Here is a 17404-nt window from a genome sequence, read left to right as displayed (position 1 = left end):
AAGTAAGAGCAAAAAACCTAGCAATCGGAAAATAGATAGGCACAGGAGGAAGATAAGTAAAATTATGGAGAGTAACAGAGAGAGGCACAAAGAGAAGTAATGCAAAAGCTTAAATGGAGGCGTATGTTGCTCATTCACTAAAGGCAGGGGATACACTTTCTTTAGATATATGTGTGAAGAGGAAGACTAAAAGGAAAATAGTAAGAATTAAAAGGGTAGGCAGGAGAAATGCTCAAAAGTAGTCAAATGGTCTTGAACAAATACATGTGCTTGATATTCACATTAAGAGATGGGCAAAAGACAGGAATAAAAGGGACTGTGGGCCGAACCCATTAACATTTGCTTAGGAGGAAGTATTTAACATACTGGTACAAATAAAAATATAAAAAATTACAAATATCTGAGAGTCCCAAAAACTAAATACATTCCGATGAGAACTCTCTCTTGAAAAGGAGGAAAAGACCTCAGAATTGAACCTAAACTGCTGATGCTTGAATAGATCTTGACAATACAGACATAGGTCTAAACAGCCTCCTAATTGAAATTATTATTGTAACTAATTTATTTTTAAATGTTGTAACTTATATATTAGCAGTAAAAGAAATGTAGACATCAAAACCCTAGCCACAGCACTTATCACAATAGGATAACAGCATTCACTAGTACTTTTCAACGGTTGTGTAATAAAATCTGAGGAAAAAATCAGAAATGTAACATTTGTATTGCAAATTATAGTTTACTGCTTTATGACTGTTCAACTATATGCTATTTATTTAGGTGGTGGAACAACAAGAGGTCAAGGAAGAGGAAGAAATAAGATGGAGCCTGCAAAGACAGGAGGAAAAATACAGAGAAGAAAGCGTTTATCTTCTGCAGAAGGTTCTGAGAGTAACAGTGAAACAGAGCAAGATCAAGAGAAAAAGAGCCGGATAAAAGTTGAACAGATAGACACTGCTACCCAACCAAAGGTATTTGTTAGTTTAGAATACTTTTATTATATATTACTTGGAAAAAAAAACTGCAGGTAACCTGATTTTCTATCATTTATGAAAAAGACATGACTAGTACTTGCACTATGACACACAAGGCAATATAAAGAAATTTACATTTAACAACTATATTGAATCGTTATAATCTGAAACCATGTGAATTCTAAATATATTTCAAAGTAAAGTATGCTAAAATGATAAATGAATGTAACATTTAAGATGACTGACCATCCATTATTGACTGTAATGGTACTCTTAGATTTCTATCCAAATATAAGAAGGGAGCAAACTGCACTCCGCAAGTAATATACAATCCAAGAAGGAGTGCAAGAAGCAATATAGGTCCAATACTTTCTTCATCCAAAATGTATTTATTTTAGTTTTTAAATGTTCAAGGAAGCCACTCCAATTTTCAAAACATGATTTAGCCATAGTTGTTCATGACCTGAATTCTGTTACTATGACCTGTAAGGATATCTTGAGACTGAAACCAAACTGAGTCAAATTTCTTGCCACTTAGTAACCTGTAACCCAAATGGAAGAATTTCAGTTCTCAAATGGAAGGATTTCACATTATTCCAGTCTTGAATTTCCTTCATTGGCTACTAATCTCTTTTAGAACCCAACTCAAAATTCTGTCATTTGTTGTTAAGATCAAGGCCTGGAATGCAGTGCAGATTTTATTTTTAAAGGCACTAGTGGTAGAGAGGTCTATGTTGCCAGTGAACATGGAGGATCGAGTTTTAGGAGTTGTGGATTTTGCCCTCTCTTTTCAGGCTACATTAAAACTGTGGTTCTTACTTTTAACAATTACATTTTATTTGTAATTTATGTCCTTATATATCATCAGCATTTAACTACAATAAACGAAGTAGAAATTATTACCTACCTGGATCACTGTAGTTCATTATATATTGAATTTAAATCCATGCCATTTCAGAACTTGCAGATTATTTAAAATGCTGCAGCTAGAATTCTGTATGATTGGTGGACTGCCTTCTGAGAAAAGCCTAAACCTGGAACATTTTGTCAGCTTGCATGGAAGGATTTAGAACTTTAGACATTATAGAGAGCCAGCCACACCAGAAAAGTATAAGTGATGACAAGAGGGCAGAAAGAATCATGGCCATTGTTCAGATTGAGATAGCCAGGGCACAAGAAGTGGACTACAATAGAGGTCAAGAGCAAATGGAGAGAAGTTATCATACTGTTATCTTAAAGTTGGATGAAAGGATTATGCATATCCAGAGAGACTTGGAGTACCATGAAAGTAACATGTGCACTGGATTCCAGAAGTTGTGAGAGGAGATGCAAGAGGGCAGTTCTGGGGATTCTGTGCACCAATGGAAAATATGCCAAATACCCTATGTAGCCTGTGTGCGACAGGTGCTTGATAAACTTGAAAATAAATAAATGTGTTGAGAGACTTTTCTCCTAAAGAAAGTAAGAGAGTCACCATCAAAGAACAGTTGCATACCAAGCAAATGATGCCACACAGTCAGATATGAGTGAAGAAAAATCATATGCTATGCCAATGATGGTGGTACTACAGCATGCAGGTGTGACAAGTAGGAGCCAGCAAGTTAAGGAGGTAGGGCTGTTGCAGGGCAAGGCCTGGTCCCCTACACGTAGGGCCAATCCCAGCTGGGGGAGATTCAGAAAAAGTTCATTAGCAAGTTATTCCTCTTTAGACCATACCGACCAGGAATCAGTTAAGTCAGATGAGGAAAACTTGGAATTGCCAGATTCGGGAGAACTGGACTTCACATTTTTTTTATTTATTTATTTTGTCTGATGGTAGTCACTTTTGCAATAACTGAATACCCCACAAGGGGCTGAACTTGTAAGAGCACCTTTTCCTGTTTGTAATGAATATTTTAAAAAGAAACCTGTGACTGATGATATTGTAAAAGTGTAGAGGGGAAGAGCCCTTGTGGAGTGTGTACCTGCTTTAAACTTTTGCCTTTGATGCCAGACCTTGATTCTAAGTTTTAGAGGAAACTATGACCACAGATAGAACTTTATTTTAGGTTCTGATCCCGCTCCTATGTTCTTAGCCAAATTCTGTGCAGGAGGGGAATTCTGCATAAATTCTGCCCTGCGCAGTTGCAAGAATTCCCCCAGGAGTAACATTTAATATTGCTTATACAAGATAATTAGAATGTATAAAATTATGCAAGTAAGTTGGTAAATCTACATGCATGTCTTTTAAAATAGCAGCTTATGTGCGTAAATGTTGGCCCCGCCCCAGAATGCACCTAGACCACCCCTCTTTTTAAGCAAGTTTGTGTGTGTAAAACAAAGTACGTACATAACTTTTGATTTTTATAAAATACTGATTATGCGAGTAGAGGATTCTTATATGTATAATGCTAATTTTTATGCACATAACTCTAAAAATTCAATCCATTCAAGTTAGAATATCCCAATAATAAGGCTGTTATAAAGGCTGAAGTAACTTGGATGAATTTAAATAAAAAGCACACAGATATGAATAGCTCCAAACTGCCTATATAATTTGCTATAAGCAGGTTCTAAACAGAAAAAAAATAAATATACTTTAAAATATATATATGAGAATGCCAAAAGTCTGAAAAATAAGATTGATTAGTTCCCTGTACGTACCAGGATCAGTCCAGACAGCTGGGTTGTGCCTCCCCTCCAGCAGATGGAGTCAGAGAGAAAACTGAAGACACCCCCTAGATATACGGGTGTGCCACCTGCGATCCTCCAGTATTTTCTCTGACTCTAGCAGATTGAGAGGCATAACCTGCGGTCCTGTCCTGGTCAGGTTGTTTGTGCTGGGAATTACTCTTTTGGCTGGAACAAGTGGTTACTTACCTTCTGATCGTTATTGTTCAGTGTTGTCCGTCAGGTTTGTCAGTTTTATTTGACGCAGCGACAGCGCAGAGCAACGGCGAGAGCGAAGTGGCAGGGCAGGCACAGAGGGCATTGCCCTCCTTGAATTCCCGGATTGCTGTGTCCCAGTAGGTTGGGGGAGAGATTACCGGTGGGCCGGTCACCCTCCCCCCTATTTACCAGGGTCCCTTTGCCCTGAAGGGGGTTTTTGTGTAAAAAAAAAAAAAAGTTTTTCTTTCCTGCCTTCGAGCCACTTAAGACCCGTTGGTGACAGGCAGTGAGCTCTTTTTTGTAGCCCCGGCCTGCCGTGCCTCTGTGGACTCCGGAGGGGGTGGCTGTGTCACCCGGCGCGCATTGCAAGCCACGTTTTTCTCTTACCTGCATTTTGGCGCGTTTTTTGCTGTCTGCCTCGTTTTCGGCCCGGGATGCCGCGATCTTCGGCCTGCGGGGGCGCAACTCTCCCGCGAGGGTCTCTGCTCCCGATGTCTTCCCGGGGGCGAGGGACCCTCGGGGGGGGCCGAGCGCTGCCCGCAGCTGTCTCTCTCCTCCTTCTTCTTCGCGGCAGAGCAAGCCGCCGGGCTCGCGATCTTCGGCCCCTCCTCCTTCGAGGAGGAGGGCGGCGGCCATCTTGGCCACGCGGCGGTCGGAGCTATCTGAATCGGAGGAGGATTCCTACCCTCCTCCCTCTCCGCCCGAACTAAGGGCGGTAACGTCGCCTGTTTTGGAGGAGGATGCAGCCCCTCCCCCTTCTGGTGCAGGTAGGGCAGATTTAAAAAGATCGGTGCCTTTTTCAGCTGATTTTGTGCTTTTAATGCACAAAGCTTTCTTGCAGGCAGAGGCAGGATGGGAAGCTGAAGGCCCCCCCCTCCCAAACTTCCCAGGATCGTGGAGGATCAGGGGAGCGTGAGGGCTAGTGACCCTCGTCCGCGGGATCACGGGGACCAGGGGGCTCATGACCCCCGTCCGCCGGCTACAGGAAACGCGGGGGCTGGGCCACAGGTCATGGAGACCAAAGTTTTTTGCCAGATCCTCCGGGGGACCCGGATTCGTTCGTAGGGAGCGATCCGGGTTTAGTTGAGGGGGACGACCCCCAGGTGCGCTGCTTGTTCGGCAAAGAGGAGTTAGGATTTTTAATCCTTCATGTGCTGAAGGAGTTGGAGCTTCCGACCCCACATCAGGAAGCGGACACCTCCATGGGGGACGTGGCTATGGCGGGCCTGAAAGCCCCCCCTCAGACGTTTCCTTTTCATCATAAGGTGTTACAACTTGTTTCCAAGGAGTGGGAGGTCCCAGAAGCTTCGCTGCGTGTGAGCAGGGCAATGGAAAAGCTGTATCCCCTACCGGCGGACTCCCTGGATCTCCTAAAGACCCCCTCGGTGGATTCGGCGGTGACGGCCGTAGTCAAACATACCACCATCCCCGTCACGGGGGGGATAGCTCTTAAAGATCTTCAGGATCGCAAGCTGGAGGTTTTGCTAAAACGCATCTTTGACGTGGCAGCCCTAGGGGTCCAGGCAGCGGCATGCATCAGCCTGGTGCAGAGGGCCAACCTGCGCTGGGTTCAGCAGCTGCTTACTTCGCAAGAGCTACCGCCCGGCGAGGCGGAGCAAGCCAACTGCATGGAGGCGGCAGTGGCCTATTCAGTGGATGCTTTATATGATTTGTTGCGGACCTCGGCTCGTGTTATGTCCTCCGCAGTTTCCGCGAGACGATTATTGTGGCTCCGTCGTTGGTCGGCGGACGCTTCTTCCAAGGCGCGCCTGGGTTCTTTTCCTTTTAAGGGTAAGCTATTGTTTGGTGACGAGTTGGATCAGCTCATTAAGGACCTAGGAGATAATAAGGTTTACAAGTTGCCAGAGGACAAACCGCGTCAGTCTCGGTCTTTTGGAGGTGCCAGAGCTCGTTTTCGGGGTCAGCGACGGTTCCGAATGGGGAGAGGTGGCTCCTTTTCCCAGAAGCAACCGGCGAGGTCCCAGTCTTGGTCTTCTTGGTCTTCTTCCTTTCGTGGCAGGCGGCCTCCCCGAGGGGGAGCTTCGCAGAGTTTCGCCTCCACCAAGCCAGCTCAATGAAGGCGCGCAGGCCCACTCCTCGGTTCAGTTTATCGGAGGTCGGTTGTCCCGGTTTTGGGAGGAGTGGGTCAAAATAACTTCGGATCAATGGGTCCTCGATGTGGTGCGCCACGGTTACGAGTTGGATTTTGTACGTCCCCTCCGGGATCTCTTTATGATATCGCCATGCGGTCCCCTGGAGAAGCGGCTGGCAATCGCTCAAACACTAGACCGTTTGCAGGCTCTGGGGGCGGTGGTGCCGGCCCAGCAAGGAACGGGACGGTATTCCATCTACTTCCTGGTTCCGAAGAAGGAGGGCACGTTTCGACCAATCTTGGATCTCAAGGCGGTGAACAAGGCTCTCAGAGTGCCTCGATTTCGTATGGAGACGCTCCGGTCTGTTATTGCGGCCGTCCACAAGGGAGAGTTTTTGGCTTCTTTGGATCTAACCGAGGCATACCTCCACATTGGCATCCGAGAAGGTAATCAGAAATACTTGAGGTTCATGGTAATGGGGGACCATTACCAGTTTTGTGCCCTTCCGTTCGGATTGGCGACCGCTCCACGGGTGTTTACCAAGGTTCTCGTAGTGGTGGCGGCTTCCTTGCATTGTCAAGGCATCCTGGTACATCCCTATCTCGACGACTGGCTCATTCGGGCGAAGTCGGAAGCAGCGTGCAAACAGGCGATCGGCTTGGTGGTGCAGCAGCTCCAGGCGTTGGGTTGGGTAGTCAATTTTGCAAAGAGCCGACTGGAACCGACCCAACAGTTGGAGTTTTTGGGCGCCCGATTCGATACCTTGTTAGGCAGGGTGTTTCTATCTCATCAACGCATGGTCAATCTAATGACACAAGTGCGGAACCTGATGGACCGGCAGAAGATTCCTACGGCATGGGATTATTTACAGATCATTGGTCATATGGTGTCTACTCTGGAGATGGTACCGTGGGCTTTTGCGCATATGCGACCATTACAAAGGGCTCTCCTCTCTCGCTGGGATCCCACATCCGAGGATTATGGACTGGAGTTACCTTTGCCGGAACCGGCCCGTGCCAGTCTCTATTGGTGGCTAACCCCGGACCATCTTCTGCAAGGAGTGGACTTGGAGCCTCCGTCTTGGAGGGTGGTGACAACGGATGCCAGCCTGTATGGCTGGGGAGCAGTGTGCCAGTCCCGAGCGGTTCAGGGGACATGGTCTGCCCTCCAGTCCACCTGGTCCATCAATCGTTTGGAGACCAGGGCGGTACGTCTGGCCTTACGTCTCCTCCTACCGATTGTGCGCGGTCAAGCAGTACGCATTCTGTCAGACAACGCGACCACAGTGGCGTACATAAATCGACAAGGCGGCACAAAAAGCCGGGCAGTGGCGATAGAGGCGGCATTGTTGATGGCCTGGGCGGAATGTCATTTATCACACATCGCGGCCACCCACATCGCAGGGGTAGACAACGTGCAGGCAGACTACCTCAGTCGGCAGCATCTAGATCCCGGAGAGTGGGAGCTGTCGGCGGAAGCAATGAACCTCATCGTTCAGCGTTGGGGGGTTCCGCGATTGGATTTGATGGCGACTCGGCTAAATGCGAAAGCGGTGCGTTTCTTCAGTCGCAGGCGGGACCACGGATCGGAGGGCGTAGATGCCTTAGCACTTCCGTGGCCTCGTCGTATACTCCTTTATGTGTTTCCTCCGTGGCCCCTAGTAGGGAAGGTGTTAAGGCGCATAGAGTCCCATCAAGGTCTGGTTATTCTAGTAGCTCCGGAGTGGCCGCGTCGCCCGTGGTTCGCGGATCTCATCAATCTAGCAGTGGACGGTCCATTGCGTCTGGGCCATCTTCCAAATCTCCTCCGTCAGGGTCCGGTATTTTTCGATCTGGCGGATCGCTTTTGTCTGGTGGCTTGGCTTATGAGCGGCGGCAGCTAAGGAAGAAAGGTTATCCGGACGCGGTGGTTTCCACTCTTCTGCGGGCGCGCAGATCTTCTACTATGCTTGCTTACGCTAGGGTTTGGAAAGTTTTTCACACCTGGTGTGGTACTCTAGGTATTGTGCCCCGGCGTACCTCTGTGGGGCATATTCTTACGTTCCTTCAGGACGGTCTGAAGAAAGGTTTGGCATACAATTCGCTTAGGGTTCAAGTGGCAGCACTGGGGTGCTTGAGAGGTAAGGTCGAGGGGTTCTCTCTTGCATGTCATCCTGATGTTGCTCGTTTCTTGCGAGGCGTTAGGAACTTGCGTCCTCCGGTGAGGGCTCCCTGTCCTACCTGGAGCTTGAACCTGGTTCTCCGTGGTCTGTGTTCGGCTCCCTTTGAGCCTATTAAGTCGGCTTCGCTGAAGGACCTAACTTTCAAGACGGTTTTTCTGGTGGCCATTTCGTCAGCTCGTCGGGTTTCGGAACTGCAAGCTCTTTCGTGCAGGGAACCATTCTTGCGGATTTCGTCGTCGGGAGTCTCCTTACGCACCGTTCCATCCTTCTTGCCAAAGGTGGTTTCGGCGTTTCATGTTAATCAAACAGTGGAATTGCCTTCCTTTTCGGAGGAGGAGCTGCAGTCTTCTCAAGGTCGAGAATTGAGGCGTTTGGACGTCCGTCGGGTTCTCCTGCGGTACTTGGAGATTACTAACGAGTTTCGCAGGTCCGATCATCTATTTGTGTTGTGGAATGGTCCCAAGAAGGGGCTTCAGGCTTCAAAGACTACTATCGCTCGCTGGTTGAAGGGCGCGATTGAGTCAACGTATATTGCCTGTGGTAAGCCTGTTCCTGAGGGACTTAAGGCTCATTCGTTGCGTTCTCAGGCGACTTCGTGGGCAGAGAATCAGTTGGTGTCTTGCCAAGAGATATGCAGGGCGGCCACTTGGAAATCTCGGCATACGTTTGCCAGGCATTATCGCTTGGACGTTCACGGTCCGCCTGCGGAGTCCTTTGGGAGCAGCGTCATTCGAGCGGGACTCTCGGGGTCCCACCCCAGATAAGGCGGCTTGGGTACATCCCAGCTGTCTGGACTGATCCTGGTACGTACAGGGAAAGGAAAATTAGGTTCTTACCTTTGCTAATTTTCGTTCCTGTAGTACCAAGGATCAGTCCAGATGCCCGCCCATGGTGTCTGGGAGTCCGCTCGTATTTCGATTTCTCGATGACTGATTCTTTTTCAAACTAATTTTTCAAGCGACTTGCCAAGGTTCGGCGGTAAGTTGTCATTGTTTTGTGGTGTTCTACACAGTTTAGGTTGTCATGGCTGTTGTCATGCTTGTTCCTTGTTATTCCTCAGGGAAGTTTTTGCTTGTTCTGGTCAATGAGTTCTAAAATATATCGTTAAAATTTGACAGTGGCTACAGTGGTCCTGTCGTTATTTCTGCTTTGATATCACATATACTGAAGGATCGCAGGTGGCACACCCGTATATCTAGGGGGTGTCTTCAGTTTTCTCTCTGACTCCATGTGCTGGAGGGGAGGCACAACCCAGCTGTCTGGACTGATCCTTGGTACTACAGGAACGAAAATTAGCAAAGGTAAGAACCTAATTTTCCTTTAGAATATATGGTATTTGATGAAAATATAGGCATAATAGGCATCTCAGATATGTGCTGGAAGGAGGATAACCAATAGGATACCATGATGTCAGGCTGTAAATTATATCAATGCAACAGGACAAGTCAAACCGGTGAAAGGGTGATGTTATATGTGAAGAGTGGCATAAAGTCAAGCAGGATAAAAGCCCTACAAGAAATAAAATGTACTGTGGAATCCTTATGGATAGAAGTTGCATGTGTGATGAATAAAAATATACCAGTGAGAATATATTTCCATCCTCCTGGACAAGATGAAGCAACAGACTATGAAATGTTAGCAGAAATTAGAAAGCCAAAATTGGCAAAAAAATAATAACGGGAGACTTCAATTGGGTTAATGTATCATCAAGACATATTAGAGAGGTTAAGTTTCTAATGCCCAAAGACTATCAAATCTACATGCATGTCTTTTAAAATAGCAGCTTATGTGCGTAAATGTTGGCCCCGCCCCAGAATGCACCTAGACCACCCCTCTTTTTAAGCAAGTTTGTGTGCGTAAAACAAAGTACGTACATAACTTTTGATTTTTATAAAATACTGATTATGCGAGTAGAGGATTCTTATATGTATAATGCTAATTTTTATGCACATAACTCTAAAAATTCAATCCATTCAAGTTAGAATATCCCAATAATAAGGCTGTTATAAAGGCTGAAGTAACTTGGATGAATTTAAATAAAAAGCACACAGATATGAATAGCTCCAAACTGCCTATATAATTTGCTATAAGCAGGTTCTAAACAGAAAAAAAATAAATATACTTTAAAATATCTATATGAGAATGCCAAAAGTCTGAAAAATAAGATTGATTAGTTAGAATATATGGTATTTGATGAAAATATAGGCATAATAGGCATCTCAGATATGTGCTGGAAGGAGGATAACCAATAGGATACCATGATGTCAGGCTGTAAATTATATCAATGCAACAGGACAAGTCAAACCGGTGAAAGGGTGATGTTATATGTGAAGAGTGGCATAAAGTCAAGCAGGATAAAAGCCCTACAAGAAATAAAATGTACTGTGGAATCCTTATGGATAGAAGTTGCATGTGTGATGAATAAAAATATATCAGTGAGAATATATTTCCATCCTCCTGGACAAGATGAAGCAACAGACTATGAAATGTTAGCAGAAATTAGAAAGCCAAAATTGGCAAAAGAATAATAACGGGAGACTTCAATTGGGTTAATGTATCATCAAGACATATTAGAGAGGTTAAGTTTCTAATGCCCAAAGACTATTTCATGAAGCAGCTGGTCTTAGAACCAACAAGAGGAGTATCTACTGTAGGCCTAATATTCAAGGATATCCAGCTATCTAAATTAGTCAGATATAACTTGGTTTTAACAAAATCTATTATATTTTTTAAGGTGTAAATAAACATGTAGATAAAAGTGAGCCTGTTGATATAATGTGTTTGGATTTTCAGAAGGCACTTGACAAAGCTCCCTATGAGAAACTCCTCAGGAAATTAAAATTGATGGGATAGGAGGCAGTGTTGTTCTGTGGATTGACAACTGATTAAAAGACAGGAAATAGAGAGTAGGGCTAAGAAGTCAATTTTCCAAATGGAGAAGGGTCATTAGTAGGTTGTCCCTAAATCGTTAAACATATTCAGAAATAATCTGGAAAAGAGAACAATGATTGAGGTGATCAGATTTGTATATGTCACAAAATTATTCAAAGTTGTTAAAACAGCAGTGGATTGTAAGGAACTGTAGAAGAACCTTGTGAGACTAGGAGACTAGACTTCTGAATAGCAGATGAAATTTATTGTGGGCAAAGTTGAAAGTGAGTTACATAGGGAAAAATAATCCCAACTATAGGTACACTGGGTTCCATATTAGGAGTCACCACCCAGAAAAAGGAATTTGGAGTCCTTGTGGACAATATATTGAAATCCTCAGCTCAGTATGTAGTGGTGGTCAAAAAATGCAAATAGTTTGTTAGGAATGATCTGAAAAGGAATGGAGAATAAAATGGTGAATATCATATTGTTTCTGTATCAAGCCATGGTACAACCACAACTTGAGTATTTTGTACATTTCTGATGAACTAATCTCAAAGACATGGCTCCTCTGTGGTTAGAGGCTACACAGGATAGGACTGTTCAGCTTGGAAAAGAGACAGCTGGGAGGAGGCAAGATAGAAACTTATGAGTGGGGTGGAAAAGAATAAATAAAGGATAGTAATTTACCTTTTCAAATAATAGTAAAACAAAGGGGTATTCTTTGAAACTAAGAAGAAGCACATTTAAAATAAATAGTAGAAAATACTTTTTCACTCAGTGGACATTCAAGTTGTGTAGTTTGTTGGCAGAGGATGTGGTTAAGGTGACTAGTACAGCAGGATGTAAAAGAAGTTTGGAGAATTTCCTGGAGTAAAGGTCCATGGTTATTCTTGGCTTTCCCTAATGTTCTTAGCTCTCATTATCCCTAGAAGTGAGAAACAAGAAATAGATCTGCTTTTTGGGATTTGCCAGATACTTGTGACTTGGACTAGTCAAAGACAGGATGCTGGGCTTGGTGGACCTTGGTCTGACCCAGCAAGGCATATCTTATGTTCGTATGGAAACTTTGATATATTTGTGTGATAGTAGAGCTTTATATCATCTGTATCAACTATTGGGTTTGACATCTGATGTTCCAGTGTGAGTGCTGCATTTTAATAGAAACTAGAACCTCTCTAATGATTTTCTGTTCATTTTCACAGGCAGTATCTGGAATATCTGTGGCAATAATTACAGACAAAAGGGAAGCAATTGATAAAAAAGGTGGTTCACAAGGAATGGCAGAAAATGAAGAGCAAGAACCAGGATGCAAGGAAAAAACAAAAATCCAGCAGCCCACACATACAGATCGAAAGAAGATCGAACATGAAATGAGAGATAGGCAGACTACCAACCTGGAAAATGAGCCATCTCAATCATCTGCATCCTCCAGAGAAGTTCCACAGAGTGATAAGAGTCAGAGTCCTGATCTGGAAGCCTCTGGTTCAACTTATGATGCTGATAATCCACCAAGTTCCGTGCAAATGCATTCAAAGAGGATTCCTTGCATGTATGGCTCAAGCTGTTACAGGTATAATAACCCAAATTATTTGCAGATGAATTTCTTCACTGGCTCCTCATCAGTTTCAGCATTTAGTCTTCTCATTCTTTTTTTCAGAACTCTGCGCTACTCTACTCCTGTCTATATTTGTTTTTGATTTTCATTTCTCCCATAGCACAGGCCTTTCTTTTTTTCACTCTTATTTTCTCTCATTTCTATATTTCTCCCTTTTCTGTTGTCTACCTGTACAGCTGGCTCACTGTTGCCATTCACCATATCCTGTTTGTTTGTTTCTAATTTTTATAAGTCACTTATCCTTGAGTCAAAGCAGCTTACAGTTAAAAATAAAGTACATAATATAATAGATATAATAACACAAACAGTACTAAAACAAATTCAAATCATTAATTGTCATAAATAAAGAAAGAAAAGTCAATTTTCTTGTAGACAGTTATTAACCTGTAAGATACAATTACATATTAAAGGCCTTTTGAAATAAGAGGGTTTTCAATTTTTTTTTCTAAAAGTCTTAATGTTCCCTTCTTTGTAAATGTCAATGAGCTATTGATTCCATCATGTTGGGCCCATGACTGAGAAGACTTTTCCCTGCATTTCACAAGTTTTATTTATTTATCTCTCTATTTTTTATTTAAAGTTATATATAAATCACCTTACTGATTTAAATAAATCGTCCAAGGTGATATACAGTATCCAAATAAAAACAAACAACAAAACATCCAGCATCTGTTAACACTCATAAGATAAAAATAAAATACAGAGTAGCTCAGCCTATCTCCAAAGATCCTTCTTTAGTTACTACCTTTAGTCATTAGCTGTCTTTAATTTCTTACAAAATTTTAATAAGTCCTCTTCTTTTCTATTTATTTATTTAAGATTTGTATTCCACATTTCACAGTTTTTTTTCAGTGCTTCAAAGTGGATTACATTCAGATACTGTAGGTATTTCCTATCCCCAAAGGGCTTACAGTCTAAGAGGGTCATTTTCTAAAGGGACCGAGATCAGGACGGAGTCCGCACCGGAAGGGGAGGAGTCAGGGTGGCGTCGGGGCGGACTCTGCTGACAGCGAAAGGTAAGAATCCTTATCGCCGCCAGTAGTGTGCCCAATATCACCACCTTTCACGGTGGCGCTATTGGGTGTGAAAGCTGGCAGCTATGGCACCATGGTGGTGCAATCACTGCTGGCTTTCGCAGGCTCGTCCCCCTGTACCGCGCGATTCACTATTCTCTGCGAGAACAGTGAATCCAGGCTTAAGTTTGTACCTGCTAAAGGTAGCTCATTCCACATCTTGGGGATGACCATAGAGAATGCCCTATTACAAAGCTTAAGATGGTGAAAAGCCTTAACTGGTGGTAATTACACCTGATATTGCTGTTATATATGTAGCCTACTTGCTATTCACCAAGTCAAATTCTCATGTAAGTGTGGTAGACCTTTACCCTCCAATATTTTGAAAGCTAAGACCAAAACCTTAAATTGACATCTAGATCTTAGTGGAAGTTAATGCAGCTTTTCCAAAAAAGGGGCTGCAGAGTCACACCTTAAATGGCCTGTTACCACCCTAGTCACCATATTCTGAATGATTTGTAAACGCTTCATTAGTGATCCATTAAGTCCCCAGTAGATACCATTGCAATAATCTACTCTGCTCATTACCAGCGCATATATTACTGATTTCAGTGTCTGTCCACTTAAGAAAGGCGTAAGTTGCTGGGCCATTGTCAGATGTATAAACGTCATTCACATAACCCTTGAAATTTATCTCTCCAAACTCCAGTCCGCATCAAGCAATACATCCAACGTTTTTATTTCACCTTATACTGCTACCGTCTCACCACTGACATTCAGATGGTTTTTTTGTTAGGATTCTGTAATATCAGATGGTGTGTGAACCCTGGGCCGAAGTGAAAGGTGGTATAGCCCACGCGGAGGAGCCCCGTGAACCTCACTGTTGGGAGGCCAGGTCTCAGCAGAGGAAGGCACAGAATGACTAGTGTCTTTTTTTAAAGAGATAGAAGCGCTACCCGTGGAGCGGGAGGTGCCAGAGAGAGAGAAGGTCACACAGGCCCTGAGACACAGGGTCGATGGGATAGGTTATGCCCTGAGGGAATACCTCCGTAACGCTGGTAGTAGTCCGTGAAGTGAGTACACCGGAGACGTCTCCTGTAGAGATGGTAGTGGCCCGCAAAGCAGGGTACATCGAAGAGACCTTGCTAGAGATGGTACTGGCCCACGGGGTGGGTACACCAATGATATCCTCGGTAAAGATGGTAAAAGCCTGCAGAGTAGGATATGCAGATAAAGTCCTCCTAAGAGGTGACAGCAGTCCGCAGAGCGAGGAGCACAGTCGAGGCCCTAGGTTGAAGAGGTAATGGCCCGCAGCGCGGGGTACACCGGAGAGGGTCCTCGGTCGAGCTGGTTATGGTCCGCAAAGCAGGGTGCACCTGTGAGGTCCTGAATAGTGTGGTAAAGGTCCGTAGAGCAGGTACTTCTGATGGAGCGCTCTGTAGTGATGGTAATGGCCCGCAGCGCGAGCCATTACCATCACTACAGGCACTTGGTAGGTAGAAAGTGATCCACAGGGCAGAGTACTCACAAGGAGCAAGTTGGTTCCAGGAAGCCCCGGGGAATGGAGCAGATGGAGTTCCAGGCGTCAGGCCCTCTGAGGAGCGGATAGCCAGGACGAGAGAGAGGCCCCTGAGGAGCGGGTACCTGAGACGTCCACGTCGGAACTGGAACTGGAACGCAGGGTCCTCAGGAAGCGAGGCGGAAATAGCAAAGATGACACTCTTTGCCAAATCGTCTTCAGAGAAGGCCAGCAGGTTTAAATATCCACAGATCCTGACATCATCTCGAAGGGACAACCCCGAGGTTCCCGCTTGACGTGGATAAGACCAATTTAAAACATAAAAAAATGCAGAAATGTCATAACAGACAACTCATTTTGAAAAATCTAAAATCATTTCTGGATTTGCTTTGATTTTTGTCTTTTGGCTCAGAGAGGAGCGCTCACAAGTAGCTACAAATGAAACAATTAACCATTTCAGAAAGTAAACTATGGTCTCCTAACGGACACAGATTTTAGATTCCAACCTTCATGCCTAGCAGAGCCACCTGAAATCAAATTCCTTAAAATGTGTTTGTTTTTTTTAAGTATAAAACTCCCATTTGGAAATTCATTGCAATTACAGCACACATGGTACCTGGATGTGGTTTTATTATCGATGGATTGTGGAAATAATTTAATTTAAAACATCAGTGTAAACCTGTGTGCGCCCGCGCCTAGAGAGATCAGATGACAAGATGGTGGTCGGCGGCATCCGTGCTGACCCAGGAGGCCTGGAAGCAGTAGGCAGGTCATAGGTAGCTAGCGGAGGCTGCCCATCTACCCCATGGAGTCAGGGAAGTGAAGAAAGAGGTGAGCAGACATGGTCACAGCCGTCTGCGACCGGGCGTAACAATTTTCTGTAGGTTTCCTCCAATTTGTAAAATTTCAGTTTTTTTAGAATTTATAACTTTATAAATTTATAAGCCATTCTGATTCAACCAATCACTCATTGCAGAAATATAATCCACACACACTTAAAATTCTCATCAGATCTGACCCCAAACTACTAAAATCTGTATATCATCTGCAGAAAAAATGGGACAAACCCAAAGGAGCGAATCAGTTGTCTCAATAGAGACAGATAAATGTTAAAAAGGATTGGGGATAGAGAGAACCCTTGAGTGACCTGCACTCCACTTTCTGGAGCAATGAACATTACCCTTGAAAATACACCATCTGCTTCCTGTCTGTTAAAAAAGTCAGCATTTTAAAACCTTATCTTTTATCCCTAGTTCTACACAACAAGACAATAACCTTGAATGATCCACCAAATTGAATGTGCTAGACTGATCTAAGGAGATAACTAGAACTTATGACCTTCTATCTAAGTACTGCAGCACCGTTTCTGACACATCAATCATAATTGTTTCTGTGCTGTACCCTCTCCTACATTCCACTTGGGATATATCTAACTTCCCATTATTTCAAAAAATCTATCATCTGTTTCAGCAGTTTTGCAGTAAAAGGAAGATTTGCCATTGGCCTGTAATTACTACATCTCTGAGGATCTAGATCATAACCCTTAAGTATTGGAGAAATTACTGCTGATTTTAGTATCATAGGAACCCTTTTTTCTGATAGGAACAAATTCACAAAATTCCAAAGCACCTTCAATACCATCTCTAGGTTTTAAGATTTTTGCCCAGAAGCTTGAAATTTCTAAAAGACATTGGCCTCAGACTAAGTGCTCTGGTAGGTTGATTATAACTTAACAGGGGCGGATTGTGGGAAAATAGTGGCCCAGGGGATTTTTCTCCATACTGGCCCATGGGTACCCAATTACACATACAATTTGGTGAGTCACCAAATACAGAATAAAGGGACCATAAAATATACACAGAAATGCACAGACAAACTGAACTGGAAATCACAATAAGTTAGACTGTATGTAATGCAGCAATGGAAAAACAGAAAATGCCATCATTCCTCATAAAACATCAAACAATAAAATCAAGAACTAAAAAACATCACTGTTACATTACGGGTGATTAGTGTGCCCATGGGCCTCAGCCCGACCCCAGACGAATCCAGGACCGAACCGAGGGTTGACGACGTGTCCCAGCATGGCAGAACACAGTCTTACCCTCTGCCGGACCTGCAAGCTCCCAGCACCAACAACATGATGATGTTGGTAGGGGAACAGTCCTCCGACCGTTCCGAGCCCTTTCGGACCTGCCGCTTGGATCGGCATGGAGCAGCAGGCCAGCCTGAGGATGAGGGCAGACGGAGGCCTTGACATGAAGACATGACACTAAGGTTGATGTGACAG

The 17404-nt window shown here is 44.1% G+C and overlaps 1 protein-coding gene across 2 annotated transcripts in view; it reads left to right on the top strand.

Moving 5' to 3' along the window:
- Positions 1-17404, top strand: part of APLF (aprataxin and PNKP like factor) — a 447297-nt gene that overhangs the window by 274727 nt on the left and 155166 nt on the right. For both annotated transcript variants that reach the window (XM_029593580.1, XM_029593581.1), the window contains exons 6-7: positions 778-968; positions 12170-12537. In XM_029593580.1, coding sequence (XP_029449440.1) covers positions 778-968; positions 12170-12537 — 559 coding nt within the window. The remainder of the gene's footprint in view (positions 1-777; positions 969-12169; positions 12538-17404) is intronic.

The sequence above is a fragment of the Rhinatrema bivittatum genome, chromosome 3 (assembly GCF_901001135.1).
Source record: "Rhinatrema bivittatum chromosome 3, aRhiBiv1.1, whole genome shotgun sequence".
Classification (NCBI taxonomy): domain Eukaryota; kingdom Metazoa; phylum Chordata; class Amphibia; order Gymnophiona; family Rhinatrematidae; genus Rhinatrema; species Rhinatrema bivittatum.
The sequence above is the reverse complement of the archived record's forward strand: the minus strand, read 5'-3'. Positions and strand labels throughout refer to the sequence as shown.